Source organism: Helianthus annuus, chromosome 1 (genome assembly GCF_002127325.2).
Source record: "Helianthus annuus cultivar XRQ/B chromosome 1, HanXRQr2.0-SUNRISE, whole genome shotgun sequence".
Classification (NCBI taxonomy): Eukaryota; Viridiplantae; Streptophyta; class Magnoliopsida; order Asterales; family Asteraceae; genus Helianthus; species Helianthus annuus.
The window spans coordinates 124,059,203-124,081,243 of NC_035433.2; the positions used below are offsets into that span (position 1 = coordinate 124,059,203).

Here is a 22,041-nt window from a genome sequence, read left to right on the forward strand (position 1 = left end):
TTATAAGACCACCCGTAGTGACTTCATTTGGGGCGTTTTTTGTGCCCGAAAATGCCAAATCACGCAGGGGATCCACCCCCTGGCGTGTTTGGCTTGTTTTTTTTGTTTTCGCGTGATTCAAAATCACGCTTTGAACATTTTGAGTTGGCCAATAACATTTAATCTTCCCTTTTCAGTCTAATAGTTTTTTTTTTTGTTGGTTTTTTTATTTTTATTTAATTCTTTACACCCTTTTAACATAATACACACATCCCTACTACACCCATTTAAGAAAAAAAAAACGCTCAATAATGCCCCTTGCTGACTATATTGCCACATGGCAGAAAACGCCTAAAGGTAGGGTCATTATTCACCCTTACCACTATGCATGATCTAACCGGCCGGGTTGAATTGTAGTGATGTGACATACACATTCTTGTAAGGATTTATGCAATAGTTCATTCTAATTGCTCTATATATTTGAACCAATAACATATTTTAGCTTTACTTATATTTTTTAATTATTTTTAAAGTGAATTTTTATAATGGAGTCCATCTAACAATTGGCAAGATGGGATCTGGAAGATGGGATCTATGTAGGTTTGAAAGTTGAAAACGATTGGCAAGATGGGATCTGGAAGGCCATTCGATATTCGATAACAATTAGCATTCAGGGAAAACATCGATGATAGTGGTTGGTTGAGAATGGTGATCAAGAATGGTGAGGATAGCCGGAGAAGGTTTTAATCTTTTATTCAACTTTTGCCCATAACAAATTAAAATGTAATGACCTTGTAGATTATTTTCTAATTCTTTAAAATCTCTCTTGTGCTCATTATCGTCCCTCGTAGTCGCCCACGCACCTACAAGAACAACAAAAAACAATTCAAAGGTGATTCGGCTCCACCAAAACAAGTGTTATACAAAATAATGAAATATGAGTATGATTAATACATGATATGGGATGAAAATTGAATATTTAAAGTGCTGTTTTCTATGAACACGTCTAAAAATAAAACTAACATTGTTAAATTCAGTGAATTTGGAAAAGTAATCTCCATATAGCAACTAAGTTTTATTTATCTTCCAATTTAATTTTAATAATAATTATATAAAATTTCAGATACAGGTGAATGGCTCAAATCCTACGAAGTGTAAATATAAAATATTTAAGAGTATACTAATTTGTCCTTTAAAATATAAAATAAAAAGGGTATAAAATATAAAATTTCACATAATTGAAATATATATTGAAATTTGAAAGTAGAGTAATTATTTCTATAATAAAAAAAAATAATAAAATCATTTAGAAAATCTGATTACTATTATAAATTTTTTTTTTCCTATTAAAATATCAATTATTATTCATGTGATATGCATGGTCAAATTCGACGGAATAATGGATCATTGTTTGGTTAAAACTATCTTTTTCAGTAAATACTACAAAAATCATGAAAAAAACATTAAAAAATAAGAAAAAAACTTGAAACAATGTCTTTTTCAGGGGTAGTTTATGTAACTTATATCTCTCTTTTTTTTTTTAATTTCAAACCCTATTTCATCTTCTATATAAGCAAACCATATGCATGGTTGATTCTGTAAATCACTTACCACACAACCATGTTGAAACCTCAACTCAACCACCTACACCGTCACAAAACCACTTCTCCGTTGTTGCTTACGCAGGGAAAGAAGTCGTTTATCGCCGGAGATGACGGTGGTGCAAACCCTACTTCCTTTCTATCTCACAACACGCTGGCTTTTCCGGTCAAGCGTCACAATCCTTTTCGTTCACACCCGAACATCCGAATGCTATTTGCAAGCCAAATCAAAGCGGTGGCTAGCGAACCCAGTACGGCCAGTAACATCAAAAGCATAAACCTGAAAGCTGTGATTACAGTCCAGATGACGGTGGGTGGTGCCCTATCAAACATTTTTACGCAAGCACTTGATGACTTCACCGATATGCTTGGAAAGTCGCTCCTTTTGGAGCTTGTTTCCGCTGAGATTGACCCTAGTAAGTGTTCATATATAGCGGTTCTTGTTTTATATTTTTCTGGATGAAAAATCAAAGTACATTCAAGAAGAAAAAACCTAAACACTAAAGTGGATATACATATACATATTCGATCTATGGAAAACCTTTATGAGTTGTGAGAACTTAGAGAATTTAGACTTTCCGTGCGAGTTTTGCCCCATATTTTCACACTCCTAGATTAAAATGTTACAAAGATTGCCGTATAAAAAAATTCGAAGTAGTTTTAAGGACCCTTACATCTGTTGTAAAAAGCTGATGACATCAGCATGAAATAAGTTTACGATATTTACGGTTGCTGTAAATAAAAAAAACTAGGTTTTCTTAAAGTTGATTTTTTTAAGATATTTGGTAAATTAAATTTTGAAAAACATTTCGTAAAGTTTATTTCTTTAAGTTCTCAAAACTCGTATAAGTTTTTATTTTACCATAATCCTACATACATATACCTACTTTTATATAAGTATATACAATATACATATACATAGACATAGACAAGAGACAACGGCGTATACGGAACTTTTTAGAAAGGGAGCAAAAAGTGAGAGCTTTTGAGTCCGATAAGACATAGGACTTTCATAAAAATTCTACATCGGGTAGAAGAATAGTTATCAGGAAAAATAAACAAGTAACAAGAATAAACTAAATCCAGAAATAGTAGAAAAAACATTCAATCAAAACAAATATTGTGAAGATTGTAAGGTTATGATTTACTAATGGTGCGAGTTATATAGAATTTAAAATATCATCCATTACTTTAAAATAACATATCTAAAATAAGTTCAACAAACCAAAATCAATTTCAACCAAATACAAAATAAGTTTTAAATTTCAAAAAAATACAACATACGTTTAATAGAATCATAATCAACCCTTAAATATGTCATATATATCCAACAACACACTTAAATGCCCGCACATAATAAATAGTTATTTTATATATTGTATGTATATATATAAGAATATAATATATTATAGGTAAAATAATCGAGCAAACTAAGCCGAGCTAATGATCGAGCCAAATCGAGCCACTCCAGCTCGTCATGAACCTAGCCGTGCTAGGCTCACTTTCTAACCGAGCCATATCGAGCGAGCTTTTTACGAGCTAAATCCGAACGAGTTTCAAACAAACTCCGTGACAAGAGCTTTTTTTGACAATCTGATAACACTTTCTTTGGGTTAATTTATGATTAAAATGTTAATGTTTTGGTCCAGAAAATAAAATTGAATACTTACCCTAGAAAGTCAACTTCGAACCAAGTAGGAAACTATTTAATTATATTCATTTTTTATTGGTGTCATTATTCGTTATAGTATCATACAATTATATTCATTATTTAGTGGTGTCATTGTTCGTTATACTATTTTAATTATATTCATTATTTAGCGGTGTCATACAGTTTCATGGAAACAAAACAACGTTATCGAACTTCAAAAACACTAAACGGTAGTATTATATTAAAATAAATATGCTAGCAAAATTCTTTCGTAATCAAACTAAATCGGTGTTTTCCACATGATATGGAAAATGAAAGCCATATCATATTAATTATTAAACTTAAAGTAACAATTATAGTGACAGCTGTTCGACAATATTTGGTCACATGTCCCCGTCTTTAAAAGCTGACGAAACTTTGTCTCATGCAATGCAAGACAACTTATCAATTTTTTTAATTGACTTCTAGATGGATTAGGTTTTGTGTGTTTCATTTAGACCGGTGTGGGTTAACATAACATCCCGCCATCTAGGTAATGAGTTTTAGCAAATCCACTTTTTAACTAGTCCAGGCAGTTTAATTAGAAATTAAAAAGAGAAAAAAAAAAGAATAAAAAAAACTAAAAGGAAACGTGACTGATTGCTTTTTGGTGGCTTCCACCAAAACAATTATTAATGCTCGTGAAAGGCATGACGAGCCCATATTTAGCGCCCCCTTTAACTACGCTGGGATAGTGTTTGAGGGTTAATAAGGTGATGTGACTAGGGGCGTGATTCTTCACCATCGAGCCTTATTGACAATACAAATGGGTGTACATGATTATTCATTTTAGAGTAAAATACAAATACGATCCCTCTAGTTTTTTCAAATTCTAGAATTTATTTTGAAGTTTTTTTTTTATGTTTTTAGTTATTTTTTTATTATTTTTATTTTTTTTTTGTTGGTTTCAATCTCTATAGTTGCCCCTTTTTTTTACAACCTTGTTCCAAATGACTAAAGAAGTTAGTTCTTTTTTTAAGCTAACTCGGTTTAAAAACGTTCGCCGCGTTGCGGCGAATTTCTTTTGTTATTTAGTTTGTGTTTACATGTGTTTTGAAATCACTACGAGCACGTTGCGAACGAAATTGCTGACAAAAATAAAAAGGAAAATATAGAAAAGAAAACACTAAAAGATAACCGAAAGAAAATCAACCAAAAAAGTTGTATGGTAACGATGTTGTTCGTATGAAATCCATGGTCAGAGATGAGCAAATGGTTCTGGGTACCGATACCAAATTTGCCGAACCGAAAGATCTTAAGTACCAATTCGGTACCGACTTTTGGCGTTCCTGGTACCGGTTCACTACCGTTTCTTACCTTCATATACCGGTACCGTAACCGGTATTTTCGGTATCAGTGCCGATTCTGTATCGGTTGGCACCGAGCTCATCCCTACCCCTGAAACTAAAAAAGATAAAATTAAAAGTTGAAGAAAATCAACAAAAAAAAAAGTTGTATGATACCGTTGTTGTTCGTATGGTACCCGTGATCAGGGATGAACAAATGGTACCGGGTATCAGCACCGAATTTCCCGAACCAAAAGATTTCCAATATTAATTCGGCACCAACTTTTGGTGTTTTCTGTATTAGTGTCGGTTTTTACCTTCATGTACCGATACCTAACAGGACCGTAACGGTATTTTCGATACCAGTACTGGCTCGATACCGGTTGACACCAAACTTATCCCAACCCTTGATATTAAAAAAAAATAATTAAAGTTAAAAAGTAAAGAAAATAACTATTATTATAATATTAAAATAATAAAAGTATCAAAAAAACTATATATTATTATAGTATTAAAATTACTATTCATTAGCTTCTAATTTTAAATATATATATATATATATAAATTTAAAATTATTTTTTACTGTTGCTCATAGAAAATAAATAGCAAACACTGCGTGAGGTATAACCAACAACAGTATAAGTATGTTACAAATAGATAATAGGGGAATGTTCATTTGAGAAGAAAATTAAATTAAGAAGAAAAAGAACAAAGGGTACAAAGGTAAAACATTAAATAGTTTTTCTCTCAACTCTATTATTGTTATCTTTGACTAATTAATTAGTCATAAAGACTATCATCCTCCACACTTAAATTTTTGCTTACACACATCAAAATTTATCCTACACGTTTTGAAATTTATCCTACACATATTGAAATTTATCCTACACAGCTCGTAATTCATCCTACACACCTCGTAATTTATGCTACACTTTAAATTATATAATTTTTCTTTTTTTTAAAATATGTTTTTTGAAAATAAGTTACAAATTTAATGTAGTTAGCTATTAAAAAGGAAGACTACCAATTAATGATCCATCTAAGTTTACCAATATACTCTTACACTAATATTAAATGCAAAAATTAAATGAAGTAAATTAAAGCATTGTTATTGGTTGAAATTTCTACTTTTTTATTCTTACAAAAAATTTCTTCTTATTTGAACTCTCCACTGTATATATAAATAAACAAATATAGATATATCAAACTGTTCCAAAAGGCCAATCTGTTGAGAATCGACATAGCTACCACACATACACAACACAACAGTTTAAAGTTATATGCACAAACAACCATAACTCTCTACAAAATATTTAAACAACAAAGCTCAAAGGCGTAGGATAACGGCAACATATAGTATAAAGCCAAATCCTAACCAGCATCACAACTACGGCTCTCAGACGACCAATAGGTTAGTTTCATCTAGCCAAACGGTCACCAATTCACCATTGCAACGATAAAGAAGACTGTTTTGAATCAGTAGACTAACTGAGTTGTACATTAGCCAACAACAACAAAATATGACCAAGATACAATATGCAAATAACATCGTTAACCCAAATAGTCATAATCCACATCAAAACAGCCATGAAACAAAGCTCATTAGCAATAGAAGACTGCAATTAAGTTACCAAGCTGAGTCAAAAGCAACATTATAATGGTCCCCATGAGCCATAAGTCATCTTCATCGACCCAACAAACAACCATCACAAAAACTAACAAAAGATGTACAACCACAAACGATATTTGGTGAACATTATCGTTATACCTTCACAGACCTTTAAAACCAACAGCCAAACAAACCGGAAAAGTGAAACCAGACAAAACCGCAAACAAAAAACCTCAAAAGGTCTCGTTCAAACATCCAAAAGAAATGTAAACCAAAATCCCAGATAAACAACAATATCATATGTGCGATAATGAGACCCTGATTAACATAAAAAAAGACATGCAACAACAAATCCTTCGTAGAAACACAAAACCACAACATAAAAGTCGAAACATAACCATTGGCACGTAAGCAGTCGTCTTTAAGGATGGCAAAACCACAAACAATCAAAACCAGCACAAGAACAACAAAAATCTACCTCAAAACAACGAAGAGGCAACCGATGAAGCAAAACCCCAACCAAAAAAGCGTTAAATACCCAAAAACATAACAATTTGCAAAGCCAAAGGTACAAACAAAACATACACAAGAAAACAATAAACTATGAGGTACAAGACAAGACAACATAACCTAGTTATGTGCAAATTGATGATATATAAATTTTTATATTGCTAACGGTTTGTTGTAAATTTTGTAACTCGGAATGATACAAAAAAGTTTCTTATAATCTCTTAAATTATTATTTGTTATAATACAAAGTATCTTGTATAGTTAAATATAATTAGTATATATTCTTTTATAATCTGCGCAAAAGATGTCAATGATTATAAAGAAAAATATAAGAATATATACATGTTTATATCTGTTTAAGTATTAAAAATTGCATCATTTCATGTCAATAACCTTAAGATGTATCAGTCTAGTTATATGGAGATCATGATAAACTTGACAGATAACTGAAATATAACAAAGACATTTTTAACTAATTCATATATTTTTTCATTGTTATGTATCAGTCTCGACATTTTCGTTGTTATGAAATTATAACAAAGACGTTAGTTTAACTAATTTATATATTTTTTTCATTTACAAAGACGTTAGTTTAACTAATTTATATATTTTTTCATTTTGAATTTTGAAGAGACGGGATTGATGAAGGATTCAATAAAGGATTATGCACACCGAACTGGTCAATACGAAAATGAAATAACATATCTAGCAGAGTTTGAAGTACCAGAGGATTTTGGTTCAATCGGGGCTATTAAGATAGAAAATGAACACCACAAAGAGGCATTCGTGGAATCCGTTGTAATAGAAGGCTCCGCCATTGGCCCCATTACTATCTCTTGTAACTCTTGGGTTCATTCCAAGTTCGACAACCCTGAGAAACGTGTTTTCTTCGTTGACAAGGTAACCTACAAAAAACATAGAATGAAAGTAACAACACAAAATATAAAATTAACAAGTTTGTTATGAATAACAATGACAAATCAATGCAAGATAGGGTAGGAAAGCTGATGGGTAGACAAATCCGTTAGTATGCATATAACTTGAAACCTCCTTTTTAGTTACATTATATACAGTGACGGATGTAAGATTTTTACAGAGGAGACATGAATGGATAAGTTAAAATGGGTTAAAAGTTGTATTTAAATAGTAAAAAAATAAAATAAATGAAGACACATATATTAGCATGTTTTAGTATCAAATATAGTATTAAATTTAGTAATTATTGACTAAAAGGTTACCTATAAATCTTTAATCATTGGAGTTCTTGATTAGGCCATGTGTAGTCATAAAGCCCTCAAAGGGGCGTTATGCGACATGTGGCACTCCACGTCAGCGTGTAGGCGTTATGGGGCCTTATGCATTTAAGCCCGTAGTCATAACGCCCCTACCTCATCATTACCCAATTATTTAATAAACCCTTAAATTATACATATATATATATGTATGTATATATCTCTGTGAGAGTGGAGAGAACACAAACCAAATGCATGGCGCCGCGAAAATTATCACGCCACCCCCAAAAAATCGATTGATGGCGCCCCGGGGGGCGGTGTGCCGGCGCTATACCGGCGCTATGAGGGCATACCGCCCAATTATGCCGCCCCACTACTGAAAGCCTTAGTAGTTGATTAACTTTCATTCACCATTTCCTAAATTGGTTATCATGTTTAGTAGGTTATAATTTGAAAAAAAATAAATAAAAATTCAAGAGCGTTTTTTTTAACGGCCAACAAAGAACTTTTATTAAAACACGGTACCAACATATTGTTAGCATCGTAAGAACATTACAACACCAATGTCTTATAGTCTCATACACGACACACCAAAGTTACACCAAAGGTCCCACGTTTAATCTCGTACCTTTGCTCCATTCCTAAGCCATAGAGTAAACTAAAAATTAAAGGATTTGGAAACCCTCAATTTGGAAACGTGTCCAAGAATCATCCAACCTATATATATCAGTTGGAAGGGTTTATTGGCCGGGTTGGGTATATAAAATCCTAGTTTTCTCTTTTACAATGTTAACGTTTTGCTTGATCTGGTATTTTAGATTTGATGAAAATATTAAAAAAAAATAATTATATTATGACATGGTCAACAAAGGTAAATAGATATTACACCCAACCAACAAAAGCTATAAAATTTATCAAGATTCAACAAAACAAAACAACATTATAAATTTTAACAATATTAAATACCGAAAGAAGTGGATAATGAAAATAATCAAATTATGAAGTATACGTGTCATGAATAATTGAATTATATGAATATATGAATACGTATCATATGATAAGCCGATGACAAAAAAAAATGTAAAGGTGTGGTAAGAAATAGTCAATTAGATATGATAAAGTGATGCCGATAACGTTCTGGTGCGTTGACAGTGTTAGCTCTATGACCTTTTAAAGTAGAGGTTATAGGTTTGAGTCTCGTTTGAAGCAAAAATGCCTCTGGTTAACCAGAGGTATTATTATAGTGGACCTTTAGATGGTGGGTTTTCTCTGGGGTTGGGTCACCAACGCCAGTTGCATTCACTGAATCACATGCGTGAATAACGTTTTGTCAACAAGTTTACTTGAATAATCCAGCTTTTGTTGATGATTAAAAAATTATAATAAACAGATAAAGTGATTGATTAGGCCCACTTGGGTGGTAAAGAAAAGAGTGTGGGAATATTGGAGTCTAATAAAAAATGGGCCTTGGATTATCTTTCTCAATGAACACGAGTTATAGGCTTCTCAGTGGGGCCTTAAAACCGGCCATGATGATTGATAACATTAACATACATGATAATGTGATTTTTAACATATATCACAATTATTATATAAGTTATTCATGAATTTTGTTAGCTAACTTTAGAACGGGAACCTGCACAAGCTCTAATTTTACTATTATACTACACATTTTTCTTGACACCAAAGGGATTGAACCCTCACTACTTAAAAAAAAAAAATAAAGTATTATTTCTACACTTTGTTACCGGTACCGTAAGGCATAGGCCCTTTGGTTCTTCCTTTTATTAGTTACTCATTAAAATAACATATTTAAACTGCCATTTATTTATATATTTTTATTAATAATTATACATTTGTAATTTTCTAATTAAACTATATATACAGACAGACTGAGGTTCAAACAAGAAACTTTAAATAATTGAGAACAAAATAAAAAGCTTTTTTGACCCTTAATTTGTATATAATAGAAGAGTGTGATCACTTTTATGTTGTTTTTCTCATTAATCACGACATTTATCTTCTTATTGTATGCTTTTTGAACGACTGCGCCATTATTTAAATTTTAAACAATCGTTATTTAAACTCACACCCACATATAAAACACACATCCTCACCTAAAGAATCATATTTGAGATCATGAGTTCATGACTCTTCATCACTATTGCCTATTAGCCTATCACCAGCCACCATGACAATACAATCGCCGACCTTCATCATCATAACCGCTACTCAATCATCATATAACTTGAACCCACCACCGCGTTCTACACATTAGTGGTGGAGCTTGAATGAAAACTTAGTAGGGGCCGGACTCTTGAAAATTCAATATTATACACTACAAAAAAAAAAAAAACAAAAACAAAAAAAAACAAAACTTTTGGTAAAATTAACACTACGAGCGAAAATCGGTGAGGTGCCTTGGCCAATGCTTGACATCCAAGCCACCACACTCTCTTTACTTTCTTCAATCTTCACTAGCCAAGGGCCCAACACCCTTCTCTTGCCTTAGTGTCTCCTCCAGTTCTGCCTCTTCCCAGGCCCGCTATGACCCATGGCCATCTTCCACAATAATTGACAAGCTAAAAAATTAGTGATATGTCAAAAATCTTATAATAGTTAATGAGGTATAAGTGTATAACCAATGAATTGAGATGTTAAAATATATATCCATTATAGAACTAAGACTGGTGGGTGTGGGATTGGGTTTTGGGTGTTTTGGCCCTTTAACGCCGGGTGCTCCACCCCGGGTTGGCGTTTTGGTCAGCGTTGCCCGCTTGGTGTGGAGATCTGATTCTGTCTGGCTTGGGGCAGAGGGGTTGGGTGACATGGCGGGCTGTGATTGACTAGTTCAATGTAGATTTTTTTTTAATTTTCTTTGTAGTTTTTTAAAAAATTCCACATGGCTGGCCACGCCCAGCTAATTAAGCAACGCCCCAGTACCACACCCTTAGTTTTTGAGTATTAGTTTATGAATCCCACATGAGTAACCAAGTTTAATCATCCCGATTTTTTCTCATGGAGCTCACTAACTTGCAATATACCATATAGTTTTTATTAATATGTATAAAATATAATTTAGTTTTTGTTTTAACAATTTGTGATATTTAATTACAATCTGAACATATAGTTTTTATTCATTTGTTAGACTTCTATATAACTTTTATTCAACACTATTTTTAGTCCAAACTGGGTTTGTAATAAAATTATATCCAACTGTAAAAAAAATTGTAAGTTGCTAATGTTAACGATGTTGAAAGAATTGAACCAAGGTACATGAATGAATATTTTTTCTAAACTAGTTGAAATGTTAGGATCAAATTTTATAGTAATAAACGTACGAATAAGTAGAGTAATTTTCATTTGAACTAGAATAATTATATTACTATTTTAGCGTTTTATGCTAGAATAATTATTATTACACTGTAACTAGAGTGATAATAATTAATCTAGTTATTTGTATTATTTCACCTTGAAATATCTTAAAAATTTAACAAGACTGATTGACACCATTTTTCTAAATGAGACTCTAGAGACGTTTAGAATACTAAATTTTTCTTTAGTGACTAAATTAATTCAATATCTTTTGCACATCACAAGACGAAATGGACATGTTTAATTAGAAGTGTTAAACGAGTTGTATTCATGCGTCCATTCAATCTGAAACTTACCTTAATCCGTTTGTACTAAATCCAAACCCATGCATAAACATCAGGTATCTTGCCTACCATCCAACACGCCGAGCGGCCTCAAGTCACTCCGAGAGACCGAACTAGCGATTCTTCGAGGCGAAGGAGTCGCCAACAAACCTCGCGAGAAAAAAGATAGAATTTACGACTACGACGTATACAACGATCTCGGCGATCCAGACAAGGACCCCGACTTGGCTCGCCCAGTCCTCGGCAACAAAGACTTCCCTCACCCGAGGCGTTGCAAAACCGGGCGACCTCCCACTAAAACAGGTATCAATCACTCTCCATCTAATCTCTACAACATGTATGAAACCACATTATTCTTAAATGAATTTCAAATGCAGATCCATTATCAGAATCTAGAAGCAGTGAAGTTTATGTGCCAAGAGATGAAGCTTTTTCTGAAGTGAAGAACATGACTTTCAATATCAAGACTGTATACTCAGTGTTGAAGGCTGTGATACCGTCGTTGGAGACGACGTTGATCGACAAGAACCTCGGGTTTCCATACTTCACAGCCATTGATTCTTTGTTCAATGAGGGTGTTAATCTGCCACCTATTGAAAGTGATGGGTTTCTTAAGAACATTTTGCCTAGACTTTTGAAGTCTATAGAAGATGCCCAGAATAACATCTTGCTGTTTGAGACTCCTGAAATGATTGACAGTAATGTTGCTTTTGAAATTTGAACACTCACTAGTTTGACTTTTTTTGGTCAGTTTAAAGATTTTGCCTTTGTTGATATGCAGGAGATAAGTTTGGTTGGATTAGGGATGAAGAATTTTGTAGACAAACTCTTGCTGGTCTTAACCCTTTGAGTATAACCTTGGTCAAGGTATGCTTTTCAGAATTATACAACAGGTCAATTTGAGTCTGTTACGGGTCAAATTGGGTATTTCTTAGGCTCGAACTCAGCTTGTTTTGAACTCTATTTATAAAGCGCTAGCTCAGGGCGGCTCGTTTATTATTTACTAATCACCTTATATACGTTTATAAGTATTTTTTTTTATATACAGTTATAACTTTATATATAAAGTAATATATATTATTTAGTTATTGTTATCATAAGTTTATAAATAATGATAATTATTATATAAATGTATATTTAATATATTAAATTAAAAGTATAAGAACAATATGCTTTTTTAGGCTCGCGAGCCACCTTAAGCTCGATAAGCGAAACTCGGGTTTGGGCTCGTTTATTAAACAAGCTTATTTTAGGCTCGAGCCAACTTTTTTTTTTTTTTTTTTTGGCTCGAGCCCTTGTTTAAGCTCGGCTGATTCGAGTTTTTAGTGAGCCAATCTCGAGTTTTTTTTATTTTGGCTCGAGCCCTTGTTTAAGCTCGGCTGTTATCCTGAATATTTGATAATCAAGAAATGAAACACTAGTCAGTAAATGGTAATAATTTGAATGTTTGCAGGAATGGCCACTTACAAGTAAACTTGACCCGGAGGTGTATGGTCCTCCTGAATCGGCAATAACCAAAGAGATCGTTGAGAGAGCGATAAGAGGCTTTTGCACGCTTGAGGAGGTATGATTCGTTATTTAAAACTTTCGATTTTTAATGCGCACAACATCCTATTTTTTATAAAAACTTTCCAAAAATGATTGGAGTTGCATATTGATCATATGCAGGCAATAGAGAACAAGAAGCTTTTCATGCTAGATTATCATGATATCTTCCTTCCTTATGTGCACAAAGTTAGAGAACTGAAAAATCTTAGAACAACTTTATATGGATCAAGAACTTTGATGTACCTTACTCCGACCGGAACATTGAGGCCATTAGCCATCGAGTTGGTTCGTCCACCTGGCAATGGCAAACCGCAATGGAAGCGAGCGTTCACCCCTTGTTGGGATGCTACCGGTATGTGGCTATGGAAGCTCGCCAAGGTCCATGTTCTTGCTCATGATAGCGGTTTTCATCAGCTCTATAGTCACTGGTAAGGACGACCCACCCTTTAGTTTATTGGTAGTTGCTAACACAACCCGAAATATGACATGAACACGACACGGAAACAATCAGGTTCTGGGTTGAGTAACATAACCTGTATATTAAACGGGTCAACCCGAACACAACTTACTAACCCAATATTACTCATCTTTGTTCACTTGAGTTGGAGTGATTCGTTGTTAAAACTGTTACAAAATCAGCAGGTAACAGTGGAGTGGGCTGGCAAATCGTGTCTTATCGTGTTTAATAGGTCTCTTGTGACGCAAATAACACAAGTATTAAACATGAATATCTCATGTCTATAACACACTTGTATGTTTTATGTACCAAGAAGAAGAAATGATGGATCCTACTTCCTAGCCTACTAATTTTATTTATTTTAAAAAAAGTAAAAAATCACGTAGTTTACTTTTCAGTAAACAAGTCTAACCGCGTCTTATATAGGTGACCTATTGCCAAACAGGTCTAATCATGTCTGATACATGTGACTTTTTAGTAAACAAGAAGAGTCGTATTCACCAATATACAATTAACGAGTCGACACGAAACACGAAACGATTTTAGCTATGTCCGGGTTAGGGTTGACGTCTTGATCGGGCTCACCTATTTGACCCATCACTCAACCAACTCCAATTTTTTCAACCCGCTCACCCCGCACGATTGAGACGCGGACCCAAATTTAATCTTTCTTCATCATATGGCATAACTTGAGATTATATATTTTTTTCAGGATGAGAACACACTGCTGCACCGAGCCGTATATAATCGCAACAAACCGCCAACTTAGTAAAATGCACCCGATACATAATCTCCTACACCCTCACTTCCGGTACACGATGGAGATCAATGCTTTAGCTCGAGAAGCCCTCATAAACTCCAATGGGATCATCGAATCATGCTTTACGCCTGGAAAGTATAGCACTGAATTGAGTTCAGTTGCATACGGCCAACTATGGCGGTTCGACCACGAAGCATTGCCAGCCGACCTGATCGCTAGAGGTATGGCAGTCGAAGATCCAGACTCGCCGCATGGTTTAAAGCTATCTATAGAAGATTACCCGTATGCAAACGACGGTTTAGTCCTTTGGGACATTATTAAAGATTGGGTTACCGACTACGTGAACCATTACTACCCGGAAGAGAATCTTGTGGAAACAGACGACGAGCTTCAAGCATGGTGGACCGAGATTCGAACAGTGGGCCATGCAGACAAGAAAGACGAACCATGGTGGCCCGTTCTCAAAACACCAAAAGACCTTATCGGGATTCTCTCGACGATCATATGGGTGACATCGGGCCACCATGCAGCCGTCAACTTCGGGCAGTATGACTACGCGGGTTACATTCCTAACCGAACCACCATAGCCCGGGTCAAAATGCCGTGCGAAGACCCGACTGAAGACGAATGGGAAGCGTTTAAACGTAGGCCCGAAGATGAACTTCTATCCGCATTCCCTTCGCAGATTCAAGCGTCGCAAGTTATGGCGGTTTTGGACGTGTTATCGAATCATTCTCCGGATGAGGAGTATATCGGCGCGAAGATCGAACTGGTTTTCGAAGCGAACCCAAAAATAAAAGCTGCTTATGAAGTGTTTGCTGGGAGGTTGAAGGAGTTGGAAGGGGTTATTGATGCTAGAAATGCTGATGAGAGCAGGAGGAATAGAAATGGAGTCGGGGTTGTACCGTACAACCTTCTAAAGCCTTTTTCGGAACCTGGTGTGACTGGCATGGGGGTTCCTAATAGTATTTCCATTTAAAGGGGGTGCATTGTTTGGTGATCAATAATGGAGCATGGATTGATGGATGATGATCTTGTGTTTTCAAATGTTGAATCATGATGTAGGTATCAATGTTTTAATAACCGGACAGGTCATCGAACTGGTCGTCTTACTGGTTTGAAAAACCGGATGATGTCAAATAAATAAATTTAAAAATAAAAAAGTAACTTGTTTAAGATTTCATTAATATATAAAGCCTAGATTATAATAAATCATTAATGAGATTTTATAAATTATTTTTTGTAAAAATTTGAATTCCTATCCAACCACCTGGTTGATTCAAATGAAAGCTATTCAAATAATAGTTATGGAAATTATATATTACATATATATAATAGAAAGCAACATTTCTGTTTCAACCTTTTAAAATAATAATTATAACTTTTTAAAATTTTCCAACCTGTAATTTGACTTTAGTCTTGAAAATGGAGGCATATATGTTCAAAATTTCAATTATGACATTTTCTTTTGGGTTGTCCTTATATTAAAATGAAATAGTAATTTTAATAGTTTAATATACTAAAATTTGAAAATTTAAAGAGAACTAACGTTCAAAATTGTGAGACAACTTTGAGAAATCAACACCCCTTTGGCATGAAAGAAAATATCATATTGAATAAAAAATAAAATGACATAGTAGTAACAATACTAAGGTTATAAGGGTGAGCGGGGCACTCCCCTAAGAGGGAAGTCCCCTCTCTTACGCAAACCCAATCAGGTTATGCCACGTCAACTTCCCTCTTAAACTCTCCTCACACCCCAATTTGATGGCGGCACTCCCCTCTTAGGTGACTTATTTTTTTATTTAAAAAAAAAAAAGAAAATCAGTGATTGGTTGAAAATGAGTCTGGCCCCACCAACAACCCTCCCCCTCTTCGGTGAACTCCCCCCGAATCCCTTCCCCGAATCGGGTCACCGCAGGGATGGCGGCGGTATTCCCGATCGGTGGATAGGGTCACCGAACCACTCCCCGCTTGGTGCCCCGGATACCCTAACATGATAAAATGACTATTATAACCTCCAAAACAACACAAGCAGATTTTCAAAAAGCAAATTTGGGACCTGCAAATGAACCAAACAGCAACAGTTTTGGATCAAGGCACCAAACATCAAGAAACCTTGGGTTGTTTTGCCATGTGAAGACTTACACAGCAAGAATAACATGATAAAATGACGATTATACCCTCGGAAACAACACAAGCGACGTTTCATAATACTTATGGCCCTACCGAAAGATGATCAAACAAACAGAACACGAGTACCCCACCATGACTATATGCCGTAAGATCTGATCACAAAGTGTTTAAACTTTAAAGTCTACAAATTAATGAAATCTTGTATCAACTTCAGAAAAGATAGACGGAACTCATTTGGTCGAGGGTATTTTAGTCAATTGACGAAAGATCCCCACGGCCAAGTTCGTATAAAAGGTATGCATATCATACTAAAGATTATACGAAAACTTAATTAACCGAAAATAGGACAAAATGAACAAGGAGATTTAGATTAAGATATATGCAACCGATATGATGCAAAAATTTTAGTTATAGAGTCAAGACGGAACATATACCGAATGCAAATTGGAATTACCATACAATCATACCATAAACTACTTACTTAACAAAAAACAAACAAAATAGATACCGGATTACCAAAACGAGACTAGAGATTTACGGATTTCATTTGCATTCGACACCAGCTTCAGCTGCACGACGTGGCTTACTCTTCCTCCTACTTCCTATGTGTCGAAAACCGTTAACCTGAGTCGACCCATTTGCGTTTGGCTGAGTTCCATCCGCACTTTCCTCTTTGACCAAATCGCCCTCTTCTTTCGACTGCTTGTTTCGTTTTCTCTTCTTTCCGTTCTCGGTTACCTTCCCATCTTTGTCTGATACAACGTCGTTCGATTTAGCGTTCTCTTCGTCTTCTAGTTTTTCAATATCTTCGTCGATTTCATCCACCAACGGTTTTTGAGGCCTGCCCCTTCTTTTTTGGGCCGGAATTCTTTCTTCTTCACCACTTCCGGTATCGTCATTGTTAGTCAAAGTGAACTTTTTCCCCTTTCCTCTACCCCTACCCATATTTGCAGAAAGCAAGATTCAAGAAACACAGAAGCTGTTCTGCAAAATCAAATGGAAAAGATTCAATTTTTATTAAGAACAAACACTAAAGATTTAAAACCAAATCATGGGTATGTAACCAAACTTGAAACAATAACATTTCAGAAGTGTAAATCCTAAAAAAAAGTAACAAATAGAAATGCATGAGTTGGTTAAGGATCAGGATCAGGATCAGGAAAGGGCAAAACCGTCAAAGATTCAATTTTTATTAAGAACAAACACTAAAGATTCAAATCCAAATCATGGGTATGTAACTAAACATGAAACAAAATCATTTCAGATGTGTAAATTCTAAAAAAAAAAGTAAAATAGAAGTGCATGAGTTGGTTAAAGATCAGGGAAGGGCAAAACAGTCAACAAACAAAGCTTAGTATCAAATCAAGATTCAAGAAACATGAAGCTGTTCTGCCAAAAATCAAATAAAAGATTCAATTTTTATCAAGAACCAACACTAAAGATTCAAATCCAAATCATGGGTATGTAACTAAACTTGAAATAAAATCATTTCCAAAGTGTAAACCCTAAAAAAAGTCACAAATATAAATGCATGAGTTGATTTGAAGATCAGGGAAGGGCAAAACCGTCAAAAAATAAAGTTTGAAAAACTCAAGTATTAAAATTAAAATCAAGATTAAAGAACTACAGAAGCTATTCTGCCAAAACAGATGAAAAAGATTCAATTTTTATCAAGATCAAACAATAAAGATCCAAATCCAAATTATGGGTATGTAACCAAACTTGAAACAATATCATTTTAAAAGTGTATACCTTAATAAAAGTAACAAATAAAAATGCATGAGCTGATTTAAAGATCAGGGAAGGGCAAAACAGTCAAAAGAATAAAGCTTGACAAACTCAAAGTATTTAAATCAAGATCCAAGAAACACAGAAGCAATATAGCCAAATCAAATGAAAAAGATTCAAATTTTATCAAGAACAAACATGAAAGATTCAAATCCAAATCATGGGTTTGCTACTAATCTTGAAACAAAATCATTTCAAAAGTGTATCAACAGAATCAACTGAATAGCATAAAGCCCTACAAAAAAGTAGAAATGCATGAGTTAATTAAAGATCAAGGAAGAAAAAAAAAAAACAGTCAAAAACTAAAAAAAAGCTTGACAAACTCAAAAACTTAAAAAGAAATTCATTTCACAAGTGTATATGCAGAATCAACTAAATAACATAAAACCCTAAGAAAAAAAAAAAGAAATGCATGAGTTTTCTAAGTGAAGATGTATGAAAGGGGGTTTAAATTAGATAAAAAGACAAGATCTTGACTTACATTACAAAATAAATGTAGAATCTTGAAAAATGACTACAAAAACAAAATCAGATTAGAAAAAAAAAAAAAAAAAAAAAAAAAAAAAAAAAAAAAAACTAACCATGTGAGATGTAAGAAGATGCAGTAAGGAGTATCAATCAATCAACAATCAATCTATGAAAGCATCTTAATGTCTTGAACATGTAGGGTTCTTCAAAAGTTGAAAGAAAAGAGTGAGACTTTAAGCAACAAATAAACACAAAACCCTGATGAAGATAGATGGTGATTTGGGGATAGAATGAATGAGGATCAGATGAGAGAGAAAGATTTTGAAATGAAGTGGTCCCAAGGCAAGAGGGAATGGGCAGATACAGCAAGCAGATAATAAGATATGGAAGAAGATGATACAGAGAGAGAGAGATTGTATTGTATTGATATATGTAGATGAGAATTTGGTGTGTAATGTTGAAATGGGTATTATGGTGTAGTGTGTCCACTCTTTGTAAGGAAATCTCAATCTTAAAAGAGGTCTGAACTCTGAAGTCTGAAGGGTGGATTTTGACTTTTAGTTAAGAGGTTGGGAAACACAACAATATTTATAAATGCTTATACGGATCTCATAATTACCAGCTTTAACGACGCATAAGTTTTACCGAGGCTTTATTGAGGATGAGTGGTGACGTGAGTAGCTGAAATCTTAAAGAACTAACTTAAGTGTAATATAGTTTAAAAGGTTAAAAGGATAAAAGGCTTCGATTAGTAATTCAACTGTGGTGAACAATAAAAAACACAAGACAGTGACACGTCCCATCAAATTTTACGTGTGACATCCTCGCCCGACCGCAAAAGATAAGTATTCGGGGCGAGACACTCTTTTACCCGCAGGTTAAAGCCTTCAACCCTCCAAAATGGGCAACCCCCTATCTACAATACCGGATCACTCAGTCAAAGGTTTAAGGTGTCACTCGCGGGCAGCGACGGAGACCCCCATGGTCTGTCGTGGGGCGCGACGGCCCTTACTTGGTCGACACTGCACAGTGCCACGTGGCACGTGACTCACCAAATTAATAAAAAGTATGGTGTTTTACTCTGATAAAAATATTTCCTAACTATGGTCCCGATGTCTCATTTCCTCTGCCAAATTAATAAACACCGATACCACCAGCTCTGAGTTTCCCGCGGCCGACCGCTATCGGGGCAGGGGTCGGGGGTTGCGACAGAAGGTGGTATCAGAGCTACAGCCACTGGTTTAAGCCAAAGACGTGTTCTGTTGACACTTAAATTTTAAATTTTGTGTTAGGAAATAACTTATGTGAATACATGTAAATATTGTTTTGTGTTATATGACTATTTGTTAGTTTACAGTATGAGTGAGAAAGGAACTTCGGACGCTTATCGTCACTTAGATAGTTTACCAAAAGATAAGGGAACATCATCTCAGCCAGATCCCTCAGGTTACTCAGCCGATACTTAGGAAGGGATATTTATATTTAAGGCACAGTCTGAGGAACCGTTTACTACTAAGAAAAGAGGTTGGTTTAGTAGAAGAGCACATGAGAGAAGAAAAAAAATGAAAAAGTTACAACATCAGAGGGCAATAGTCAGGGCTAATAAGGAAGCAAAGGCACAAACTCAGGAAACAGGCAATAGACCACCGTGGGAAGAGGAACTAGATAGACAGTTTGCCAATTTCCATATGTTAGCCACTACAGCAGTAGATGCTAACCAAATAGCTGAACCGCCACTGTTACCTTTATTCCCAGACCAACAAATGTTAGAACCTGACCAGGAAGACCCGTTTCCAATCCCAGATGTAGATCCTTATGAGATTCCCAGAATTCCCCCACCAAACCCCATAGCTCAGTATACTGACCTTAACCCTTTAGATCCCTTTTGGAGCAGCGAATGGTGGACGCAAAGTGTGATAAGAAACCTATACCCTTATGGACAACCTATCCCTCAACACCCTGACCCAGTACCAGCACCTATGCCACCTATGAGCCAGGAAAATTTGGAAGAACTTCGCTCATGGGGTGACGAATTAGTAGAGGAAGGAGATAGAGTTCGTCAAATAGGAGAGAAGCTGATGTGGAAACATGTTGAGCGTGATATACATGATTGGATACATGACACTTAGAATAATACCTAGATATATGTGTAATTTTGTAGTTTGATAAAAAAAGATCTAACATTTCACTGCTACGTATTTGTGTAGTGTAAGATATGAAGACATAATTACAAGTATATTTGATTTCCAGTTGTACTTTGTAATAGATGCATATATAAAAAGAGTAAAAGTCGCAATGATCGACGTTTTTGACCAAATTATTTGTGTGATTGTGTATAAATACTTGTACCAACTTTATTCTGTGATAACTAATACTTGATAAATGTTCACAATTCAGATGGATAACGAAGTAAATCAGGAAAACCAGAATAATGAGAATAACGGAAACCAAATAGATAACAGTGCCATCCAACATATAGTAGCACAAGGAATTATAGATGCTATGCCTTATATTATCAAGACTGTTAAGGAAGCAGAAAATAATAAACCTGCAAATGGAAGTAAACGTCAACACACTGAACCAAGTCACAATGTGAACGATAATGGACCTATTATCCAAGCTCCAATTACTAAAAGAAGAATAACCGCTTCATACGGTTGTTCTTATAAAGAACTCTTGGCTTGCAAACCAATAGAATTATCAGGCAATGAAGGTACCATTGCATCCTTACGTTGGATAGAAAAGACAGAAGCAGTCATAAAAATAAGTAAATGTGCAGATGAAGATAAGATTATTTTGCTTCTAATCTTTTCAAAAATGCAGCCTTAGAATGGTGGAATACTCTTCTCCAGTCTAGGGGAGGTGACAGAGTTTATAACATGGAATGGATCAACTTTAAGGAAATGGTTGAAAGAAATGTTTGTCCTCCTAATGAGAAGGAACAAATCGCCAATAAGTTCCTAAATCTCAGAATGACTAGAATAGACTGCAAAGGTTACACTACCATATTCTTCGAATATGCTAGGATAGTGCCAACCTTAGCCTCACCTGAACCAGTGTTAATCTCCCGTTACATTTGGGGATTAATTAGTGAGATTAGACACGTAGTCAAGGTAGCTAGACTGCAAACCATAGAAGAAGTAGTAGAACTAGCCAATACATTGACTGATGAACTAGTGCATACTCAAGAGGAAAACCAGAGAAAGAACCTAGCTCAAAAGCTTACCCAAGAATTTCGCTACGGTAATTCCAACCGCGGGAAAGGTATAGGTTCTTCCTCTGCACCCTACTGTAGGTATTGCAAAAGAAAGCATTCTG

General features: G+C 34.9%; 2 protein-coding genes across 3 annotated transcripts; one reads left to right on the top strand and one right to left on the bottom strand.

Annotated features, from left to right (window-relative positions):
• The first annotated feature begins 1,568 nt into the window (after window positions 1–1,568).
• LOC110876540 (linoleate 13S-lipoxygenase 2-1, chloroplastic) lies at window positions 1,569–15,512 on the top strand. The gene is made up of 8 exons (XM_022124711.2): window positions 1,569–1,996; window positions 7,307–7,575; window positions 11,623–11,869; window positions 11,944–12,264; window positions 12,348–12,433; window positions 13,020–13,130; window positions 13,235–13,542; window positions 14,284–15,512. The coding sequence occupies exons 1-8, from the start codon at window positions 1,600–1,602 to the stop codon at window positions 15,308–15,310; spliced, it is 2,766 nt and encodes a 921-aa protein (XP_021980403.1). The 5' UTR covers window positions 1,569–1,599; the 3' UTR covers window positions 15,311–15,512.
• A 1,300-nt stretch (window positions 15,513–16,812) lies between these two features.
• On the bottom strand, window positions 16,813–19,276 carry LOC110876527. Of its 2 annotated transcripts, XM_022124703.2 has the most exons (3): window positions 18,837–19,276; window positions 18,737–18,769; window positions 16,813–17,451 (listed from the first exon to the last, which is right to left on the bottom strand). In XM_022124703.2, exon 3 carries the CDS (start codon window positions 17,410–17,412, stop codon window positions 17,011–17,013), a length of 402 nt encoding a protein of 133 aa, XP_021980395.1. In that variant the 5' UTR covers window positions 17,413–17,451; window positions 18,737–18,769; window positions 18,837–19,276; the 3' UTR covers window positions 16,813–17,010. The 2 variants fall into 2 exon arrangements, with proteins under 2 accessions (XP_021980395.1, XP_021980390.1); XM_022124698.2 differs by lacking the exon at window positions 18,737–18,769 and having other exon boundaries at window positions 18,837–19,275.
• Between the last annotated feature and the right edge of the window lie 2,765 nt (window positions 19,277–22,041).